The sequence below is a fragment of the Bos javanicus genome, chromosome 14 (assembly GCF_032452875.1).
Source record: "Bos javanicus breed banteng chromosome 14, ARS-OSU_banteng_1.0, whole genome shotgun sequence".
In the NCBI taxonomy this organism is placed as follows: domain Eukaryota; kingdom Metazoa; phylum Chordata; class Mammalia; order Artiodactyla; family Bovidae; genus Bos; species Bos javanicus.
The window spans coordinates 72,435,065-72,457,451 of NC_083881.1; the positions used below are offsets into that span (position 1 = coordinate 72,435,065).

At 40.3% G+C, this 22,387-nt stretch overlaps 1 protein-coding gene across 3 annotated transcripts in view; it reads left to right on the top strand.

Annotated features, from left to right (window-relative positions):
* Positions 1–22,387, top strand: part of RUNX1T1 (RUNX1 partner transcriptional co-repressor 1) — a 155,845-nt gene that overhangs the window by 9,530 nt on the left and 123,928 nt on the right. For 2 of the 3 annotated variants that reach the window (XM_061439392.1, XM_061439393.1), the window contains exon 2: positions 16,777–16,949. The exons of the other annotated variant lie outside the window; for it this stretch is intronic. In XM_061439392.1, the coding sequence (XP_061295376.1) occupies positions 16,862–16,949 (88 nt within the window). In that variant the 5' untranslated portion in view covers positions 16,777–16,861. The remainder of the gene's footprint in view (positions 1–16,776; positions 16,950–22,387) is intronic. 3 annotated transcript variants of the gene reach the window in all.

Below are 22,387 nucleotides of genomic sequence, written 5' to 3' on the forward strand. Positions count from 1 at the left end.
ACCTTCCCAGAGATATTTACATTGAATCATTTAGATAGTTTGTGCTCAGGTGACATCCATTTTTCTCCAGTTGGGGGTATTCAAGCACCTGCTAAATCTGTATCTGTTTAAAGAAATGTGTAAGTCCCCTTCAAAAATAGGGTCTGGCTTTCCTTTTTCTGTGGGTGGAATATGAAAGCAGAATGTGTATATTTTACATTCATGTGACTGAATAGAAAGCAGTATGTATAGATACACATGTGTATTCTAAGCAGTGACAGAGAAAATACTCAGTGTTCTATGTCTTAGTGTAATCTACCCTTTTACACATTTTGCATAGTCTTTGCGTAATAAAACTAAATTTTAGGCAGACCTTGAGTCAAAGAAATTTGAATTGTATGAAAAGTGAACATGGAAGAAACCAGAAGGGACTTAATGTATTTTTTAAAGTTTAGTGAAAATATAAAACTATTATGAATATGCCTTATACCCAGCAGTTCTTGTCATCAGGTTAGGCAACTGATGCCCTTTACAACATTTAGAACAAAACTAGTCCTTTATACCATTTTCATGAAAATGTTAGGTTTCTGTTTGATCAGCAGGTGCTGTTGAGATGAAAGCCATGTGTAAATTTTCAGAAGGCCAAAAGTGTCAATTCAGAAAAGGAAAGTGATAAGAGAAAATGCAATCAGTTTTCCTGTTTTCAATTTGTGCAGGATTTGAAGAGCTGTTTTGTTAAACTGCTACATCTGCTCCAATATGAATATTGAACTACTTCCACTAAAAATAACAGCCTATAATTTGGAAGCTACTGCCGTCTTTTGTTAATGTGAGTGGGTTATTTAAAAACAAAAAAAAACAAAAAAAAAATTAAAAAAATAAAAAAGACAATTTTCTATTCTGACAATCTCTTGCCTAATGTGCATTTTCATTTGTTGGCACTTTTATCCTCAGCAGATAAATGGTATTATGCAATTAGGACCTCATCTCGTTTGACTATGAAAGAGATTTCCATAGGTGGAAATCCTTGTAAAATGGTTTCACATAAAACAAAATTTATTTTAAAGTAACCTGTTTAAATGCAGTTAAATTGAGAGAGTTATTCCTTACATTCTCGAATACTGCAATTTTTAACTTACTGCTGACTATTATAACAAAGTTAACACTATTCCATTGCATACTGGGCATTCCGTGATTTATTTCACCTTTAATATACCTGTAAATGTAAGTTTAAATTAATCAGGGATATTTTACCTAACAGGGCTTTCAGAATAATTTTTTCATGCTTAAATAAAATGATTAAATTATGCTTGAGTGCCTGCATACAAAAGCTTTAGCTTCTATAGTACTGCTAATCAAATAAGTTTTATGGACAGGGAAAGCACCACATTAGAGAAAAATTGGATGCATTTACTAGTGACATTTCTAGGAAAGACATGTTTAAAAAATTACTCAATATTAATTAAAAAGAACTCTAACATGAATAGCAATAATAAAAATAATACTTTAATCCCTACAGAAAGAAAATAAATGGCAGTACTAGTCATGCAAAACTGGACATAGAGAATTAAGGTAGAAGGAAGACCTATAAAATTTGGATCAGGTTTAATATTGACTCCATCCACAATTGCAGTTGGGTGGACTTGTGGTATAGTAATTTGTCTAGGGTGAGACCTGATCACTGCTTTGGATCAATTAGAGGCAATATAGCTTGTACCTTCACACTTCAATTGCTAGACACACTCACTCTTCAAAGATAAACTGAGAATATCTTCAGAATGGATAAAAGGGAAAACAGACACTGTGACACATTAGCATATTTGATATTAACAAATGTTTCTTTTGAAACACCAATCACACCAATCAAAAGAAGAGGTTTTTTGAAGAACAACATTGTATATACTTGTGATCACATGTACAACTGAGAATAATTCTTACAAAGAATGTAATTCCCAGTTTGAAGCCCAGTTGTGGCATGTTGTTGCTGGCATAATTTCAGATATCTGGGTATATTCCTTGGTGGGTATATTTGCTGGTATAGCACCAAGCACTTTGCCACTCTCAAGAAATGTTACCTGAGTCATGTATCAGTGAAGAAAGTTTATTTCACAGACACAGCCCCATCATTTTGTATATGATCTTCTAGTGTGTTGTTTCTGTGTCGAACAATCGGTGTTGAAGCCTCAGTACCTTATATGACATGAACAGGGAAGAGCTTCCTGTGACTCTCTTCAGAATGTCCATACTTTACCAAGTGATGTTCAGGCTTTTATATCAGACCCACTGAGAAGGTAATGCCCTGTGGTTGAGGTTTAAGGTGTGAGATACTCTTGTTTGAAAACGCTTAAAACCATCAGTCTTGCTTACACCCACTAACATTTTCAGTAACTGTAAGAGACCTACTTAAAATCCCTCTGCTTTGATAGTTCTAATTGAGGTTACCTGTATAAAGGAACTCATGAAACGGGTTGGTTTTCGTGGGCTTCATATTGGCCAGGGTCCCTAAGACAAGTCTGTACTTGGGTGAATGGGGCCTCTAGGATACAGCTCTTGTTGACTGTGGAGAGTACAGATGTAAAGCTTTCCTGTCGTGTGTCCCAATCTGACCACCTCCCAGTGCCTTATGGAATGTGATTGACTAGATGCGTTCATCTTTTAACCCGGGGCTTTGACGACGACTGAGTGTGCTCTGGGTGTTCCAGGGCTGTCACCTAGTCGTTCATCTTGGGAGAAAGTAGAGGAGCTGACAGAGACCTACTGTGAGCCTGGCACTCACCTTCACATATAGTGTCATCACTGATTTTAAGGAAATGATTAACCAGTATTTCACTTTCTTCATTTCAAAGAGGTATAGTCCACCACTCTAAAACTAGCTTTAGTTGCTCTTCTGCTTTGACCTTTTGCTCCAATTTGGAAAACTGAGGTTTCCTTATGTTCCCCAAATTTAATTACCTGCTCTGTTTCCGAGTTCTAGCAGAGACATGTTCTCTGAATACTGGGCTTTCTGTGCTTTTCAGCAGTCATGATCTGTACGTCCACTGTTTTCCTTACATTTGCCCTTGCCCCCAAACTAGGAATCAGAGTAGGCTCCTGGCCAGCAGATATCCTAGGATATGCCCAAATGCATGCCACTCTGTATGCCTCTTCCCAGGGGGCGCTAGTGGTAAAGAACCATCTGCCAATGCAGGAGACATAAGAGATGCAGGTGCGATCCCTGGGTCAGGAAGATCCCCTGGAGGAGGACTTGGCAGCCCACTCCAGTACTCTTGCCTGGAGAATCCCATGGACAGAGGAGCCTGGTGGGCTACGGTCCATGGGATCGCAAAGAGTTGGACACGACTGAAGCGACGTAGCACACTTATGCACTCTGTGTCCCTCGTCCTCCGGATGCAGGTTTATCCATGACTAAATACTGTTCTCTCATCAGAATGCCACCTTCCTGCTGTACACGGTCTTGGGACCTCTCCCTTTGTTGGTCTCATTCAGCACTCCAGAGCAGTCTTCTGCTCAGCGTTCTTAGTCCCTGTGGCTTGACCCATCTCAGGCACTCTACAAGGCGTCTCTTGGTCACTCTACATCTGGGTCCACTTCCTCGTCATGACTAAGAGGAGAGGGAGTCTGGACCATCTTGAACTTATAACTGATTATGTAGCGTAAAGCACTCTGTTATGAAATGAAGGACCTTGTGTGTGGGCTTTCCCCAGCACAGGCAAACTGAGGTTCCCCTTCCAGTTCGGTCACTGACTTGCTACTGGAGTGCTCGGGTGCACTCCAGCTTCAGGAGCAAATGATGGGCAGACCCTTTGATCACAAGGCTTCTCAGCTCTCACCTATACAGGTCTACATAGCATATTACGAGTAGGCTTTCAGGAATTGAAAAAAAAATCCATATATTTTCACTTCTGAATTGGGGGTACTACTAATCTGCATATCACTGGGAAATAGAATCAGTGCAGAATGTCCTCAGCTCCCCACTGTTCTTTGTTATAAAGAAGAGGTGTGGGAAAGAGTGTGTCATTTTTCTCATAGCCATCCTGGATCTCAGATGATTGTCTGAGATTTTAGTTGTTACTACAGTCCTTTCGGAGGTGAATGATGGAGGAAAGAATCTTTCTACAGAGTGAGAAGGAACTGAAACATTTTAGGTCTTGCACAAATAAAACAGCCTGTATACTTGCCCCTCACCTCACCTAAGGTGAACTTGGTGCCTGGGGCCAGGGCTGAGGGACTAAAGGCTCACTTTAGTGCTTACCGGGCTTTTCCTGCACCCCACAGTCTCAAGGTTTGGACCCTAGTCACTTGGAAATTTAGAAAATGACCTCTTTAAACCATTTTTGGAGAGAACCTGGTAAGTAATAGCTTGTTTAAACCAATCAAAGCACATTATCATTTGCCTAGGAATCAGATGTTAAGTGCAAAAGACCAAGAAACTGTTGTCTGAAGGAACAGTCTGCTGTCGCTTCTAAAAGTGATGGAGATCCCAGTGACTACCAATGATCCTGATTTTTGTACTTTGACTTAAAAAATGGACCTTGTTAAAAGTTTAATCCTAATTTGTGAAGTTACTAATTGTGAACCTGGGCTGGATTTCTTTGGAATTTAGGAACTATTACACTAGTTTCACTATTATACTATTACACTGTTATACTTCTGATTTGATTAAGCCCTTTGTCATCATTCAGGATGGCAGTGGAAACTTCTGCTGTTTACGAGGAAGGACATGGAAGTTACAGCAGGTTCATTTGTCCCTAGAAATGGAAATCACAGGAACCACTGTTGCTTCATTGGTGTAGAAAGTTTTTGCATTGGCATTTGAAATTTGGTGGGAGGCCAAATTCAAGTTCTTTGCCACAAAGGTGAATGTCTTAAAAGTATGTATGCAGTGAACTGTTGAGACCTGACTTGACTGAATTGAATACTGCATCAGAGAAATAATAGAGAAAATGTGACCAGGAGATGTAGTGGCAGTTTGTCTAAAGATAAGCTATCCAGAGTTTCGGGGCCACTAATGACAGAGGAGACTTTGCCAGACCACCGATGCGCTTAGCTGTGGCCAGCTCTATTAGAGCTCCCGGAGAGAAAAGTAGCTGATGTTAGTGTTTGGGACGTCCTTTCTGCTAGGCCTTGTGGGGAGTATACCTGGGGACGCGCAGGTAGGAGATCAGAGAGGTATTAGGAAAGTAGATGATGGTACCTGCAAAGACTGGCTTCAGGGTTGTGCCAGGAAGCTAGCGCAGCAGCATTGCTGAGAGCATTTCAAATGCACATCTAACTTGGCAAGTGGAATATTAGCAATTGGGACGTCATCTCCTCTGAACGTTGTGGTAAGCATGGTGCAAACTGTGCTTTAAATACAAGGTCTTAGGAAGCTGGTTGCTCCACTTTGTTAAAACTAGAGGTACTACACTCCTTCCCCTAACCTGAAGATACAGAGAGATGTGAGCTGTAAGACAGGTCATGAAAGACTGCTAGTTTATTTTCTGAATCTATGCATATGTTATGTACACAGTGATGAGCAAACACAGCTGGGAAGAACAGCAGATGATATTGGGCCTGAAACTGTGGTGTTTATCAGACTGATATAGTAATCCTTCTTTCCTGTGAAAGTGTTCTTTTCAAGTGATGTTAGAATTCTGTAACTTTTATCATGTGTCAGGCAAGTATTCTTTATTGCCAAACCTCTTTGCCTACCTGTCACACATTTTCATCCTCATCTCTAGCTAGGTTTATTTAGAAATGATATCCACACTTGACCTCTGATGGGAAGCAAATGTGGAGAATGAATTCAGATCCTTTTGTTTGAATCAGGGTAGGTTAGGTGCGTTCAGGTCTAAATGGAAAGTAAATGTGATCAGTCACCATTGACTTATCCACGTCAGGCTTTGAGTCGGCTAGAGAAAGTGGGTGTAAAATATCAGAGAGAAACATAAATGAGAAGCAATAAAGTGAGCAACCCATTAAAGCTAATTTGACTGTCTTAAAGGCATATGTTGTTTGGGTAGCCTTGGTAATGAAACCTTTTAGAATATTTGAAAGAAAATTAAGGTTTTTGTTTTTGGTTGTAAACCTGAGATAAAGTAGCAGTACTTTTCCATATACTGCCATAGGATTGGGAGGTGGCGTGGAGGCTGCCCAGCTCGGGTTCAGGCCCTTCTGTTCATCGTCTTAGCACTGTGAAATCAGAATAGTTCTGTTCTTTATCACAAATGCTTTCTACATTAGAGACACAGAACAGGTAGTAGACCCAGTTCCCACTGAATGATAAACCCACTCAGGACAAATCAAATAGCTACAGAAGATGAAGAGGCTTTATTACTTGCTGGTTAAATGGTATAATAAATGAGATTTCGGAGTGAATTGAAATTTTAAGTTTGTTTTAAGAGAGGTAGGATTTATCAAGGCAATGTTATTGTAATGGCGTTGTGGGCAGTTATAAAGTAAGAATGGTGATTGGAAACGGTCTTGGGAGAGGTGTGTTGGGTGGGGTGGGTAGAGGTAGAGAGAGAATAAATTAACGTGGATCCAGCGAAGAGGACCCTTGGGTGAGGCTTGGGAAATAAGCAGCAAGATCATAAATGTTTGGACTACCAGGCATGTGATTTAAGCTTTGTCTTCTTAGTAAACCAGAAGTTTAAAAAAGCTTCTGTGTCCAGTGGGACCCCTTCGGATTGGGAGGTGGTGTGGAGGCTGCCCTGATTGTTCATCCTCTTGGCACCGTGAAACCAGAATAGTTCTGTTCTTTATCACAGATGCTCTATATATTAGGTTTTCTAGTTGGATTTTTTTTTAATTGGAGTATAATTGCTTTACAACGTTGCATTAGTTTCCACTGTCCAGGGAAGTGAATCAGCTACATGTACACATGTGTCCCCTCCCACGTGGACCCCCTCCCATCCTGGCCCCTGTTCCACCGTCTAGCTTGTCACCAAGCACCCAGCTGAGGGTCCTGGGCTTTACACCAGCTTCCCGCCAGCTGTCTGGTTCACCCGTGGTAGTGTATATCTGTCACTTGAACAAAGAATGCCATGGTGAAATGGACCTTAGTAAAACCAGGGCAGGAAAAATAAAAAGGCAACAGGAAATCATGGACCCAGGCAAAGTGTTTCTGAAGAATTGGTCTGATTCTGGTGGGCCAGATTGGGGTGGATGGAATGAGGGAAGACCAAGGCCAGGTAGGGAACTGACTTTGCAGTAGTTTAGATGTTAGATATTTGTAGAAAAAAGGCCAGAAATGGGTTTGTGCGACAAGGAGGAATAGGCAGATACTGCTGCTGCTGCTGCTAAGTCGCTTAAGTTGTGTCTGACTCTCTGCAGCCCCATAGACGGCAGCCCACCAGGCTCCCCTGTCCCTGGAATTCTCCAGGCAAGAGTACTGGAGTGGGGTGCCATTGCCTTCTCCGAGGCAGATGCTAGAGACATTGCAAAGAAAAATAATTAGTACTTGGATATGGCTGAATTTAGAGAGGGGGAAGTGAGGACCACCCAGATTCGATGTCCATTGTATTTAGCTTGCCAGAATTTGGGCAGTGAAGGGAAATGAAAGTCACTCAGTCCTGTCCCTTTGTGACCCCATGGACTGTACAGTCCATGGAATTCTCTAGGCCACAATACTGGAGTGGGTAGCCTTTCCCTTCTCCAGGGATCTTCCCAACCCAGGAATCGGTCCCAGGTCTCCCACATTGCAGGTGGATTCTTTACCAGTTGAGCCACAAGGGAAGCCCAAGAATACTGGAGTGGATAGCCTACCCATTCTCCAGGGGGTCTTCCTGACCCAGGAATTGAACTGGGATCTCCCCACATTGCAGGCGGATTCTTTACCAACTGAGCTATCAGTGTTTAAAGGACAGTTTACTTACCCTTCATAGACTCATACAGTCACAGCCTCTAGAAAGCAGCCTCAGAACCCAACTGGGTATCTCTTGTGGTCCAGCTACTTTGGGAAATGTTAATGGGGCTGTCACTTGGTAGATTTTCCTCAAAGAGTAGTGCTTGCATGGAGGATAGATTACTGATTGTCCTGGGACTTGGCTCCCTCTGTGCTTTGGCTCCTTGCATGGATTTCAAACTGTTTTTTGAGTTTTCTTCCATTTTGCAGGCTACCTGGTAGAATAAAATGTGATCAGGAGGGCTGGATCTGGACCTTTAACTTTCCACCAGATTAGCCTGTCTGTTTTAAGTATCTCAAGCATTAGACTTTTGTTTAGGGAATAATTTATAAAAATTTGTTTCAATTCTGGTATGTAAAGGAGAGAAGGCAGGGACCAGAGAGTAAGGAGTCAAGGGGGAGTTGATGGCTGGGTGGAGGCTGTGCTTATTATACAGCAGTGTGTCTGAGACTCTGTCCTCAGTATTCTTGGGGGATAGGAGTTTCAAGGGAGCCTTTGAACCTACCTTCATTCATTCAGTGCTCCAATCTTTGTCTGCAGATCAAATACTTTTTTCACACAGTGACATTTTCCAAATACACATTAAATTAGATGAACAAAAATGAATTTAAATATTACTAAAATTGATACACTCATCTTTGTGTATTTCACAATCAGGAGACTGTAAACAAAATACTACCATGTGTGGGATCACAATCTTTTGTTTTAAAATGCAGGCCTCCTATTGGAAAAGTAAAGGAATCCCTTTTGTATGTTAAGGGGCAGTATTCAATTCTTGTGATTAAATTGCTCTCTGTTAATTGTCCCCCCTATTTAAAGAATTTTAGTTACTGGACGAAACAACAACAACAAAATGTAGGACTTTCAGGGTCTGGTTCACCAATATAATATTATTTCAGGGACTTTCACCTTGCTTTGTTTAGTATTGTTTAATTTGAAAACACTGGCAATTCTTTTTACACTTTGAACTTAAACTGAAATCAGAGTTTGTGGATAAAAGCTGTCAGAATTGAATCTTTAAGACTTTTTTCCTCTGTAACCAAACTGTAGTTTTTAAAATAATGAGACCAATTTATATATGTTAATATGGAATCATTCCTGAGAAATACTGTGAAATGAAAAAAGCAGGGAGCAATGTATATATAGTATGGTACTTTTGTACAAAAAAGGTAGTACAAAAGTAATACAAAAGCTTCCATTTGTGGGAGAAGTGTGCATGTGAATCTGATAATAGTATTTGCTTTATGGGAAGAAGGGGCTTCCCTGATAGCTCAGTTGGTAAAGAATCCGCCTGCAATGTAGGAGACCCCGGTTTGATTCCTGGGTCGGGAAGATCCACTGGAGAAAGGATAGGCTACTCACTCCAGTATTCTTGGGCTTCCCTTGTGGCTCAGCTGGTAAAAAATCTTCCTGTAATGCGGGAGACCTAGGTTCGCTCCCTGGGTTGGGAAGATCCCCCGCAGAAGGGAAAAGCTATCCACTCCAGTATTCTGGCCTGGAGAGTTCCTTGGACTGTGTAGTCCGTGGGGTCACAGAGTCGGACACAGCTGAGCGGCTTGCACTGCACCATGGGAAGAAAGTGAGGCTGAGGCGTTGGGGGTTGGAAGGAGAATTTTTGTTGTATGTCTCTTGGTCTTTTGAGTGTTTTGCAGACCTCGTACCTGTTTTACTCACTGTAAAGTTAGAGACTGTAGCATCAGCTTGGGATGGATGGTTCTGGGATTCTGCCCTTCCTTTGGGGAAGGTGATACCCTTCTCTTCTCTACTAGAAAGCAGTCAAGTGGAGAAGTAGAGAGACCCAACTCCCCAATGCTTTGCCACTTGTTGAAACTCATACTCTTCATCTTGAAATAATTCTCAGCTGGATAATAATGGCATGACCCATAAGGTTGTCAGGTGGATTGCGTGAGATGATGTGTGTGAAGCACAGTATCATTTCAGAAAGACTTGCTTGTACTTGGCATCTGACTTGACCACTCTCCAACTGGTCACCACTCTCTTCTGGAAGCCCCCTGTAGGATCTTCCCCTCTGTGTGGCTGTTCCTTCTTAGTCACCTTCACTCAGCAAATACTTAATGGAGAGTGTGGTCCTGTTTAATACCTGGGGGATATACAGATGTTCAAGTTAGACAGTGCCCCTGATTTGCTAGCCTTCCTCACCTCAGCCTTAATTAAGACTTGTTTCTACAGGGAATCTGCTTTGTGCTCTCCTGTCTTGCTAATGAAACTATTCAAGTTTCCATGAACTCTATTCTTCAAGTCAGTTCAGTTCAGTTGCTCAGTTGTGTCCAACTCTTTGTGACCCCATGGACTGCAGCACGCCAGGCTTCCCTGTCCATCACCAACTCCCGGAGCTTGCTCAAACTCATGTCCATCAAGTCAGTGATGCCATCCAACCATCTCATCCTCTGTCTTCCCCTTCTCCTCCTGCCTTCAATCTTCCCCAGCATCAGGGTCTTTTCCAATGAGTCAGTCCTTCACATCAGATGGCCAAAGTATTGGAGCTTCAGCATCATTCTTTCCAATGAATATTCAGGACTGGTTTCCTTTAGGATGGCCTGGTTTGATCTCCTTGAAGAAGATACCTTCTATCTTTTCTTCAAAGATAGAATTTATCACATCTAACATTTTTCTGCTATCCATGTGATTCAGACTTCTCTCCTGATCTGTAAACTCCTTAAAGGTAGGAGCTTGGAACAGTTGGGGGTACTTTTTGATGCTTTATTAAATATTTGGTGAAAGTTCCTGCCTTGAATTCCAGTTATTTACTTAATACTGTCCTCAAATATTTCATTGCTAAGACCAAAGTGAAATCTTTGTTTGCAAGATCATGTCATCTCTTTCCCAGTCCCTTTCCCCCTTGCTCCCTTTTTATTGTGTTCTCATATCATAGAATGTACAGTTTATTGCCACCATATTTTAGCTTTAAGTTTTAGCAACCGAAAAGCACCCCCATGTATAGCAGCCCTGGGCAAACTGAAGTGCTTACGTCACCTGCGTGTTCATAAATGCATATTTTAACCTGTTTTATTTCTTTTTTTACCGTATGGCTCATAACTGTACTTTCTGTAAAGGATGAGCTCCCCGAAATTATACACAGAGTGTTGTATGCATGGACATATTTCTGAGCTGGAACTGTCCTTTGGATCAGCTAAAAACCATCTTTGTGACTCCCAGCTTTCCTTCTTCCAAGTCCCCCTTTGACCCCTTAGGTGCCAGGGGCTCCTGTTGGTCCTTCCTTGGGTTGCCATATCTGTTTTCTGGACAGATCTCAGCTGAGAACTGCTCCCGAATACTCTAACTCCTTCTCCCTCTCTCTCTCAATTTGCCAGATGTATGTGTGGAGGAGGTCCAGTGAATGCCTTCAGGGAGTGACATTCACATGTTGCCTTATTTAATACTCACCTGTGAGTGAGCTCATTTGCAAGTCACTCCTAGAGGCTTCCTCGCTTGCCCAAGATCACCCTGCGTGAGTGGTGGGCTGGGGTCTGAACCAGGATTTTCTGACTCCCAGGCTTCTCTGTTCTAGAGCTCACTACTGCTTCGCTGGAAGTCTTTAAATCCTAACATCCCATTCATTTTACCTGTGGACAGGGCCAGCCACAGAGACTGCAGGTGGGAATTAAAATGGAAAATTGTCAAAACTTCTCACTGTACTTAGAAAAGTTACCATTTGGAGTATAGAACTATAGCAACAGCTCTACACGTTTCTGAGGCAAGAAGAGAGGGAGAAAAGAAAGGGAAGAAAGGAGAGAGAGAGATATCAGCTGTTGAGGAACAGCAGCAACCAGACCATATTTGCAGTTGGACAATCACAGATTTTTTTTTTTAGCCATGTGGCCATCAACCACGAATGCATATACTTTCAAAGTCTTGTTTTTCTTTTATGTGTATATTTCCGGGATGGAACAGATGCCTTTATTTGGAGAAACCAATCTTTGGAAATAATTGGTTCTCTCTTTGCTTATCCTCTAGGTGATCTTCCACAGATGAAATTAGATGAGGAAAAGAAGCACAAAACATTAGCTTGTGGTTATTTCTTTATTTTTTTCCACTGCAAAATGTTTAGGGACCTGCAGCTTACATCCACATATTTTGGTATTGTTGACTGATTATAATTTAGCACAGCAGTGACTTTCGGAAGAGATTTTGTGATTACACTAGGTCATTTTTGAATAGTGACCTAGTGCTTTAATGCTTTAAATGATAAAATTAAAATAGGTATTGCCTCCTTTCTGCTCTCAATTGATTATCTCTTCTTTCATCCTGGTGAGTTAGGTATAATCATCCTGTTGTAGAGATTTACATCTAAAGCTTGGAAAGGTTAAGTGACTTGTTTCAAGGTCAAATAGCTCGTAAGTGTTAAGACCTGAGATTCCAGTCCATCTGTGTGGAGTGGGCTTCTAAGTGGTCAGTGTAGGTAAGGAACAGTCATTTTGGGAGATTTTATTTTATTGAAGATTATGTCTATAGCAGAGGAGAAATTTTGGAGCTTCCTACTATTTTCAGTTGCCTGGTTTGTTAACTTATTGATCATCCTATGTTGTCACCTTGACTAAAAATAATTCATAGATCGGTCACCTGCCTTCTGTTTAATTTTTTAATCTTTTATATCTAAAGTATTTTAAGATGGTGCTTTATGACAATAAGAGGAAGAAGCTGGAAGAAAGACAAGATGGTATAAGTTATCTTTTATTCCTTTGTTCTCTCAGCCAGTATTGAGTGAACTCCTTCTATGAGTCAGGCACTGGCCTTGAAGACTGTTGATTAAACCTGGCCCCTCTCATGGCCGTTACAACAAAATGCATATATTGCATCAAGGTAAGATCTGAAGACAGAAGGAGAATAAGAGGGGACCCTTTCCAGAGCAGGAAACCCACCTGGTAAACTCAACTGGGGGATAAGTCTGTGCGTAACAACCTTAGAGGTTGGATGGACTTAATGCTACCTGCAGTCCTTAACCGTGGTTCCCTAGCGCTTCCTCTGGGAGGAAGGGCTGGCTTCTCGCTGTGGATGCGCTGCGTGATGTCCGTAGCGGCCTGTGTTTGTACAGTATTGATGGGAATGGGCTCGTATGAACAGTATCTGGAAGATAAAGGTTGCCCAGCCTGATGTAGACCATAAATGCTGTTACAGTTTAAAGAAGAAAGAATGATCGTAGGCCTTGAGAGTGGTCACGGGAATGTCTGTGACGGTCATTGGGTGTGAGTTGGACCTGTATACCATTTCATTGGGTGGGGTTCATTTCTTTCATTCTCTTTAGGTGCCAAGTACAGTTTTAAGTTTGGAAGATAGAGTAATGAGCAAAACAGACAAGACCCCTGCTGTAATAGACCTTATAGTTGAGGAGTACGAGGCATACAATAGAAACAGTTGTAAGATTATTCACCGTAGTGTTAAATGCAATGAAGACAATTAAACCAATGTTGGAGAGAATGGTGGGCGGTGTTGCTGGTCGTGGAGAGACTTTACTTTGGACCGGAGGGAAACCATCTCTGAGGTCACACTTGAGGGAAACCGGAGTTGAGAAGAAGCTAGTCATCCACTAGTCTGGAGGAGTTAATGGACAAATCCATAAAGATGAGATGTTGCATTCTGTGGGAGTTTATCCACTGAAGAGCTGCACCCTCTAAGGGGATGGATGGAGCAGAGGCTGAAAAGGTGCAGATTTGTGCCAAATCATGGTGGGTCTTGAATGTCAGAACGAGGCGAGAAGAAGGACTATGTGTTTCTATGAATATATCAGGGGGTGAATAGTTAGAAGAAAGAAGGAGACTCAGGATGAGTATGTGTCATAGAAGCTTAAGGAATCTTGTGCAGTTGGAGTCTTGAAATTTAGTTCATGTGACCTCTGATGAGGGACACCCCAATAACAGTGTCCCAATCACTTCCTGTTAGAAGTTGAATATAGTCCTAAGTGAGGCTGTTTCAAACCAGGGGGATACAGAATTGTCCTACAAATGAGACTGTGGAGGCCTTGACAGGTGTAGGCTACAGCCCAGTACTAGGGGCTGTGCTTACTGAGATAAAATGTTTTCTAAGTCGGTTATGATATTGCGGGTTCCTTTTGTGGAACAGAAAACTAATTGTATTTTTATTAAAGTAAAGGGACGGTCTTTATGTTACAAGATGTTTTTGTGAAAAGGAAACAGAAAAATTAAGAGTTGATTCACTTCAGACTGATAAAAAGAGGTGTGTTAGATCCTCATTTTTGAAATAGCTGTGTCTTATTTACTAAGGGAAAAAATGCCCCAAGTGTTGATGTAATTCTAAAGAGAAATGTGTTTAGGCAGTGAAGGGATTCCTGGCAGTGATTGAGAAACACAGAAATGGGGAATTGCACTTGATCGCTTTTGAGGTTGAGTCTGATGTGTGTAGTCTTTTACATCCTATTAAAACTTTGAAAGATAAACTGATACAAGAAGGATTTGCCAAGGCCAGCAACTCTTCCTTTTAAAACCTTGGCTCAGTGTACACATTGAAGGGATGGGGGAGTAAGATAAAAGCATTATAAATATGAGGTTAACTGAATTCAAATAGAAGGTTCTCTCAAGTTATTGCATTCCTTAGAAAATAAATACATTGCACATATGGTTAAGATTGATCAAAAAAGTATTCTGTGTGCCAGTGATTACATTCCCATCTGTGATTAAGATTTTCTGTCTGCATCTGGTTTTCACATTATATTTCTGTAACAAGAATCCTTTATATAGCAGAGTTCACTTTCTGTATTTTCTATTAGCTGCAGCTTGAACTACTGCACGGATCGCAGATTTACACATGTGGTTTTCATTACTTCATACCATTGAGAAAAAGTAATATTTGTTTGGGAATGTATGTTTTCCACAATTTCCATGGTAATACAACATGTTGAGCCTTTTTAATAACACTCTTGTAGAACTACAAATTGTTTGAGGCATTCTACTCTTGGTAGAGTTTAGCTTTTAAACTGGTCTCAGTGTATGTTCGCTTCATAATGAGATTTTTGCAGATTTAATGGCTGAGGATTGGAACAAAGCAATATTAAAGATAGAGAAATTTCAGTTGCATGTGATATAGACTTTAGTGTGTAAGTATCACAAATAGTCTGAATGTGTATTCTTTAGTACTCATTACCGTTACTCATTTTATTGTTATTTTATATCAAAAGATCATTTATTGTGTTGGAGGTATGAAGCACAAAGGTAATATTCCAATCATTATTTTGAAGTGCCCCCTCTTTTTTTTTTAGGTGAATTATCTTATTTTCTGTGATATAATGTTTCATATGTAAGAACTGTTGAGTAGGAAGAATCCTCAGGGGTAACTGAGGTTTACATTGTGTATTACCTGAATGTATATCTGTGCCTGAATGTATATCTGTGCCATGTTAACATTTAAGAAAAACATGTACCCTTGAAATACTTTGTAACACTATCTTCCTGCCAACTTTTCTCCATTCACTTCAGAATACTCTGATTAAAACAGACACATGGGAAGTTAAAAAGTGAAACAATATATTCTATACTGGGAGATCAGTTATAATTGAGAGATTTATCTTATAAAAGTTTATCCACATGGTAGTTTTATGTGCCTCAAAACTGAGACCCACTATACAATTTTTGATAATAAACCCAGACAGTAGTCTGGTGTTTAGCAGTCATGAGAAGGAGGAAAAAGACTTAGACTCTAGGGGATTTGTATGTACTTGGCTTCCTTCATTTGTTTAATGGAGATTGTTCAATATGGCCCACACAGGTAGGATTTACTGTATCGGGCTCTCCAGTGCTTTTTGTTGAAGTTGTTGAGGCACTAAATATCAGAAATCATACCCAAATCTAAGAAAGTGTCCATTTTCTTCTTTTTCCTAATAGCACTTATTTATCTTCTGTTTACAATATACATATATTTAAATTTTGCCATTAAGAATGAGAAACAACTGATTACATGATAGAAGAGTCATTGTGTATAAAGGGCATTTGCTTTTTTAAAAAATAATAGAATCTGCTTATTTATGTCCATTAGAGCATGTATATTCAGCAATTTCAATTTCTAGGGAATAGTTTGGTCTCTTAAAAAATGGCAGTAATAGCCTTAGTAATATTTTGAGACTGCTTTTATAAATCTATTCTTTTACATTTATTGAGTTATTGCTTTATGTGCATATGATTGTGCTAGATTTATATCTCATAGATTATTAGAACTAAATAGTAATACTTGTTCTATTCAGAGTAGTGGTGGTACTAGTAATAGTGGGTGAGTAATAAATAGTGGGCGTTTGAGAATGAATGAATGAATGAACGGTAAGCCTGACGGATCTAGCAGGACAAATGAGAATATCTGGACTGCTTAGGGAAAAATAAAAAGTAGTAGAAGTTGGTTTATTTGGTGAAACGATTCACTAACAATTGTTGTTACTAATATTTTCAAACTGGTTGGTTGCATAAAGATGATTAGTCACTGCTATCAGTTGTTTCTGAATGATGGCAGTATGTAAATTTCAGAACAGTGAAACAATGGGGATACCACGTTGTTTGGAAACATGATTTAACTTGCATGTAAAATTCCAAAAAAATAAAACAAAAAATGCAGTGTCTAAAATCATTTTCTAAAGAAACTATAACTGACGGATTAATTTTTTAAAAAATAAAACAGGTAAAATCTAATGTGTTCTTTTAAGGTATTGATGTATGTATGTTTTAGACCCAACTTAAGGAAAGAAGAGTAGTATCCAGCTTTGAGTCAGATGATTGGAGGGTTTAGAGCCCTGGAGGGAATCAGAAAATGGGAGTTGTTTTGGATTTTTCTAAAATTTAGAAGGGCTTGTATCTGTTTCTTAAACAAAACTGGCCTAGTATTTTAAGTAGATGGGTGTAATACTTCAGACTGGTTGTGATATATGCGTTTTTTTTCCCTTTGTTGTTGTCAATAGAAAAGATTGATCTCTGGGCTGGTGAACATAATATCTGTCCCAGTCAGAAAAGGAGAGAGGAAATTAGCAGAGCGATTGGTGGAGAATGATATCTGTCAAAAGAAACACTTGGAGAGCACTGAGTTTAGTAATAGGTGACTGCCGGAAAAAGGGGAACTTTGAATATTGTCAAGGTAAGGAACAGACAAATATTTTGACTTTGTGATTTACTTACATGCCCAAAATTAATCTTTTGTGTTTTTTTCCCTAATAAATTATTCTTGTAAAGATTTTCCTTTATTTTTCTAGTGTCGGTTGATAAAAAAATTTGTATTACATATTTTAAGAAATGGTCTTTGAAATCTTTGGATGTGGGATTGGCTGTGAGATCCTTGTTTGATAGCAAATGATTAAGTACCAATTTTGTTTTTACCCCTCTTCTTGTTGCTGTGCTTCTCGCCATGTTTTGTAATGCATCTGTTATAAGATGTACTTGGAGTTAAAGAGTAAAAACTATGCCATGATTTCTGTGTTTATTGTAACTAGAGATGGTATTTTCTGAAACAGTTTGTTGACTAAAGAGGGAAAAATGCTATTCAATTTATTGTTTCTTCTGTTTGATTTGGACTAAAAAAAAAACTTGTGGGTAAATGTCCTTTTCTAAGCAGAATTTATTTTAATGTGTCCATAGACACATTAAAAAAAAAAAAGTGATATCTAACTTTAGGAAAACCATAAACAAAATGTAAACCGTTTCCCAGTTGGCAAGTGACTTCTTAAAGTCTGCAACATTTAATAATTAAGGACAGGCCTGTATTATGAATTCCAGAGAGTTGATGCCTCCAGCAGCCAGCTCTGTTTCAGGCTTAGTGGAGTGGAACAGAAGTACAGATGACTAAAGACAAACCGTGCCTAGGAAGGGTTGAGAGGCAGCGCAAATGTTCTATGATACTGGTTGGCACTCCAGTGATTAGGAGGGGGTTTCTGAAGTCCTGTGACTACCTGCTTGACTATATGGAAAAGAGGGTAGCAAAATATTTACCGTTCATGGCCAGTGTTCTGGAAACACAGATGCCCCCCACCCGCACCTCCAGCACACACATAACATCTACTCTTGCGGTTCCTCTGAAGACATACTGGTTTGTTCTTCAAGTTTCCGAGAAGGTATTGGCAAATGAGGGTGTTTTGTTGTTGAAAGTCCAGAGAAAGTGAAATGATTCTCTATACAGTTCTAGGCTCCTTTGAGATAACCTAAGTCATGATTTAGTTTCTGTCTGTATTTGTCTTCATTTCCCCCATCGTCCTGTTAGGATGTTCTTCTACCGTAATTAGTGAGAGACATGAATTCAAAAGAGAAGACAAGGAGTTCAGCCTACTGAGTAGCTGAGACATCCATCTCTCACTTCTGCTTCTGTCTTCCTACCAAAGTACTATTGTTACTAAAAATTAATTTTTTGAGAACTCAAATTTTTGTTGATTAGATTTCTTAAGTCCAGAGAGGAGGGAGAGGGTGAGACAAATGGAGAGAGTGGATGGAAACATGTACACTAACCTATGTAAATAGAGAGCCAATGGGAATTTGGTCTATGACTCAGGGAGCTCAAACTGGGGCTGTCTAGTAACCTAGAAGGGTGGGAATGGGTGGGCGGTGGGAGGGAGATTCAAGAGGAAAAAAAAAAGCAACAAGATTTCTCAAGTCCAGTGTAGAAAGGAAGGTGTTAATAGCATAAAGGAAACAAACTGGTAATAATAACAGCAACCCTTGCTTTAGAATTGCTTTCTCTTCATCTTCCATCAGAAGAAAGCACTTTGTTTCACAGAGGATATAATTCTCTGCTTTCTGCCTTATGTATCTGTATGGGGATGCAGCTTAACAGTATGATCAAAATATATAAGGTGCAGATTTCAAATTGGAAAATAAAATTGGATCTTAAAACTTGAGCGTGTATTGCAGGTATGTAGTGTCAGGGTCTTTACCCACCTCCACACCATTCTAACCATGCTCTCTTCTGGTCACGTGGCATATCTCTGTGACCATTGCAGCATGGAAGATTCACATTTAAAGCAAAAATGCATGACAGAGACATATTTTAAAACAAGTTAATGCATTTTGTTTGTTACAATATGCAAATGCCAAGCCTCAGCATCAGGTATCAAAAACACCCTGCTGTTTCTTCTCTCTCTCTTTCTTGTGTGTGTGAGTATGCACACTTAAAATGATGTGTGTGTCCACGCACAGTATATATACACATGTATCTACACACACATATATGTGCATATATGTATCTAATTGTGTGTCTTTGCCTATTTGATAACTGTTGGGTTTTCTTTATGTTTCATGTGGCATTGAAAAGTTTACTCCTAGTTTTTTCTTTTTTTGTGTGATAGTAGAGGGTGTATATAGATAAATATGGGGTTGAGCCAAGAAGTAGAGAGAGACAGAAATCACGTACTTTAAATTTACAAAAAACGTGGAGTCCATTGGATTCTTGGGGTTGTAATCTGGAAGCAGAAAAAACAAAGAACTAGGAGCTGGTGAACAGTTGGGGCAGTAAGCGCCAGTGGCCTCGGGTGGTGCTAGAGAGTCTGGTCTCTGTGATGAGTTTGAAGCCAGGCGGGGGTCACCAGGAGACAAGCCTGTGTCTTTGGGGAGGCCAGGAGAGCAATGATGCCTTAGGGACAGTCACCAGCTTCGGTGGGGGCTTATGTAAAGGCAAAGTGCTGCTGTGTTTCCCCCAGTATTTTAAAGCATATCCTAAATATGCATAATGTTCGGTTTTCTACAGCTTGTTATTGTGTGTCTTTGTGAGGACTGGGCAGATTTGGGACAGTCAGGAGTGGTATCCAGCCTGAGGAGCTTGCCCTTATAAACCGTTAAGGAAGGGCTCCAGTATTTGTCATATAAAAAAATTAACTGGTCATCTAAAAGATGCACGGGCATTAGAATGGAAGCAGTTATGACACAGGAAACTTGTTGCAAAGTGTTTGTATTTATGCTCGAATCATGGGATGGGATATTTATTAGTACCACTTTTAAGATACTGTATGCGTTTCAAAAGCCACACTTGTGTTTTTAAAAATAAAAACGTTTAATTTAGATGGTGCTGTGTACCTCCAGATATTTGTATCTTTATTAGGAAAAGAAGAGAGTTATTTTCTTAAGCAAAATTGCTGAGGTTTGAGAGCATTTGCATTTATTTCTAGTCTTTCTTGGTCATGTTTGAGAGGTCTGATAGCATGAATGGGCTTTACCCCACATGGAGCTTTGAGCTTATTGTAGCTCTGCACACTGATCCCAGGTCAGTGTGATGCGTGAAATCAATTTATTTGAATCTCTTTGCCTCTATAGGAATTTGGCAGCGTGCCAGTTGTTTTCATTTAATGTTCTTTGTGTTGAACACAGACAAGCAGGCATGCTTTTGTATTCATCTCTCTTTTGGTCTCTGTCTCTTTCAGCCAATATTTTACTCTATGGATTCTGAGATGAAGAAAGAATATATTATTTATATGTTTCTAATCATTACTTAATGTGTGTATTCTACTTTCTTATCTTTTTAAGGGATTTGTTTTTAACATTCCTGAGTTTTCCTGGTGACTTTCTTTGTAGAGAAGAAACATTTTAGAGTTTTTTAAAAAATTAAGATTTTGGATGAGACATAATAAACCAGACCATAGGTGGTATTTGCTTACCATAATGCTCGTTATCAAAACGGAAAAGAACAGTATTCATTATACCATCCAACCAGTGTTTGATTTGTGAACTGGATTATCAAAATGACTGACTTCTTGGGGAGCTTTCTGAGGATAAAGATTACTACTTTAATGGGGTGCAAGCGAAGACACATGATTAGCGGGGTAGTATTCTTTTTGAATAACACATCTTGCTGAAGATGCCCACGTTTTTACCTAGATTTGGCTTAGATGAATCTTGACGAAGTTCCTGCCATGAGGGCATTTTTTTTTTTTTTTCTTTTTAAAATTTGGAGGGTCCTGGCAGGGAACAGCACAAAGGTTTCTGCAGCACACAGAGGCTCCGAGCCTGGTGTGGCTGTTTTTGTGGAGAGGATGTGTTTCTGGGTCAGCTTTAGGAAGAGGTGCAGAAGGAAACGGACAGGGAGGAGGAGAGAGCTGCTGTGTTGATGCTCCGGGCGGTTCTCGCGGAAGTCGGTCTGCAGACCGGGGCGCCGGGGAGCCTCGGGGTCAGGCCCGCCCCCAGCACCCCGCTTCCTCGTTTAATTACCTGAAGAGCCAAACAGCCCGCCGGCGGGTGTGTGAACGCCCGGTATCTCCGCGGCCGCCTGGCGCTCCGACATCCTGCGCGGCCAGCCCTGTCTGTCCGCCAGCGTCAGGCTGGCTCCCGCCCCGGTTCCTTTGCTTTCTGGAGGCATTGTGTGGAAGAGGGTTTGGTCAGGAATTGGAGGTTCCTGCCAGTGCTGTGTCCCTCCTCTCTTTCTCTCTTTCTGGACCAAGCTGACAGACGTGCTGATCTTTTTTTGTTTTTTAATGAGTTTAAAGACCTGTCTTTTTCGTTTTACACTCTGGCCTCGCCATGAAACACATATCTCTGTCAGCAGCCACAGACGTTAACCAGTGCAGGACTGGTCTCAGTTAATGGGTTCTTATTTTCCTAATTCTTGTTCTTTACTGTCCTTCCCATGTTGCCTTTTTGGGTCAGATTCACTGGTAGTTTGGTATGAAACTAGTAATTCAGAGGTTATTTTTACGAGGCCGTTTTGGAATCTTCATCTGTCCATGAGAACAGAATAGTCCATTTTTGAAACAAAAGTGACAGAACAGTGAAGATTGTTTTTTTTTTTTTTCCTTTTCCATGCAGTTTACATATGGCGACTTGGACATTTGCTGTGGGAAGGGCCACACCCTTTGATGTAGCTGGGGATGGTAAGAAATACTAGGTGGACAGAAATGTGTGGCCAATTTGAGAGTCCTATAGGGTGAAGACTCTGAGGAATGCTTGGAGATGGAACCATTTGGGAGATCCCTAGAGTGTAACAAGATGTTATCTTTCCATGAGAAAATCCAGCAGGTTCTTTATCCACAGTGTGGGCTGATGAAATGTGTGTGCTGTTGGGGGGTGGAGGGGGGGCGGGGCAAGGTGGTGGTGGTGGGGTTTCCTGCAAAGGGAGGGGAAAGTGTGAATACATGTGCAGTGATTTGCTTTTTCCAACTACTTCACTAGGATTCTGTCATGCAAACTTCAGGGCATTTACCCTTCAGATGCACATGCATGCATCGCATTAATGTTAATAGGAGTTACAGCAGGTAAAGAGAGCTGTGTGGACCTTTGTGTTGTGCAGGAGCCCAGCTCCAGGAAATTGATTCCATTCTTTGCAAAGAATAAAGACATTGGGACTTTGCAGAGGAGAGTTTCGTAGGAACGATTTTCAAATCTTATTTTTCATATTATATTTATGGAAGCAATGTCAATATTTTATGTGTTTGTCTACCACTCCAGCAAAAAGTATATAATCATTTAAATAATTGGATTAGCCTGGTGCGTCTTGTGATGGAGCTGGCATCACCATGATCTATTATGCACTAGCATAAGTAGCTCTGCCATAAGTGTTATGTGTATCCTCAGGCATTGCATGTTTATTTATGTATCAGCCTGCTG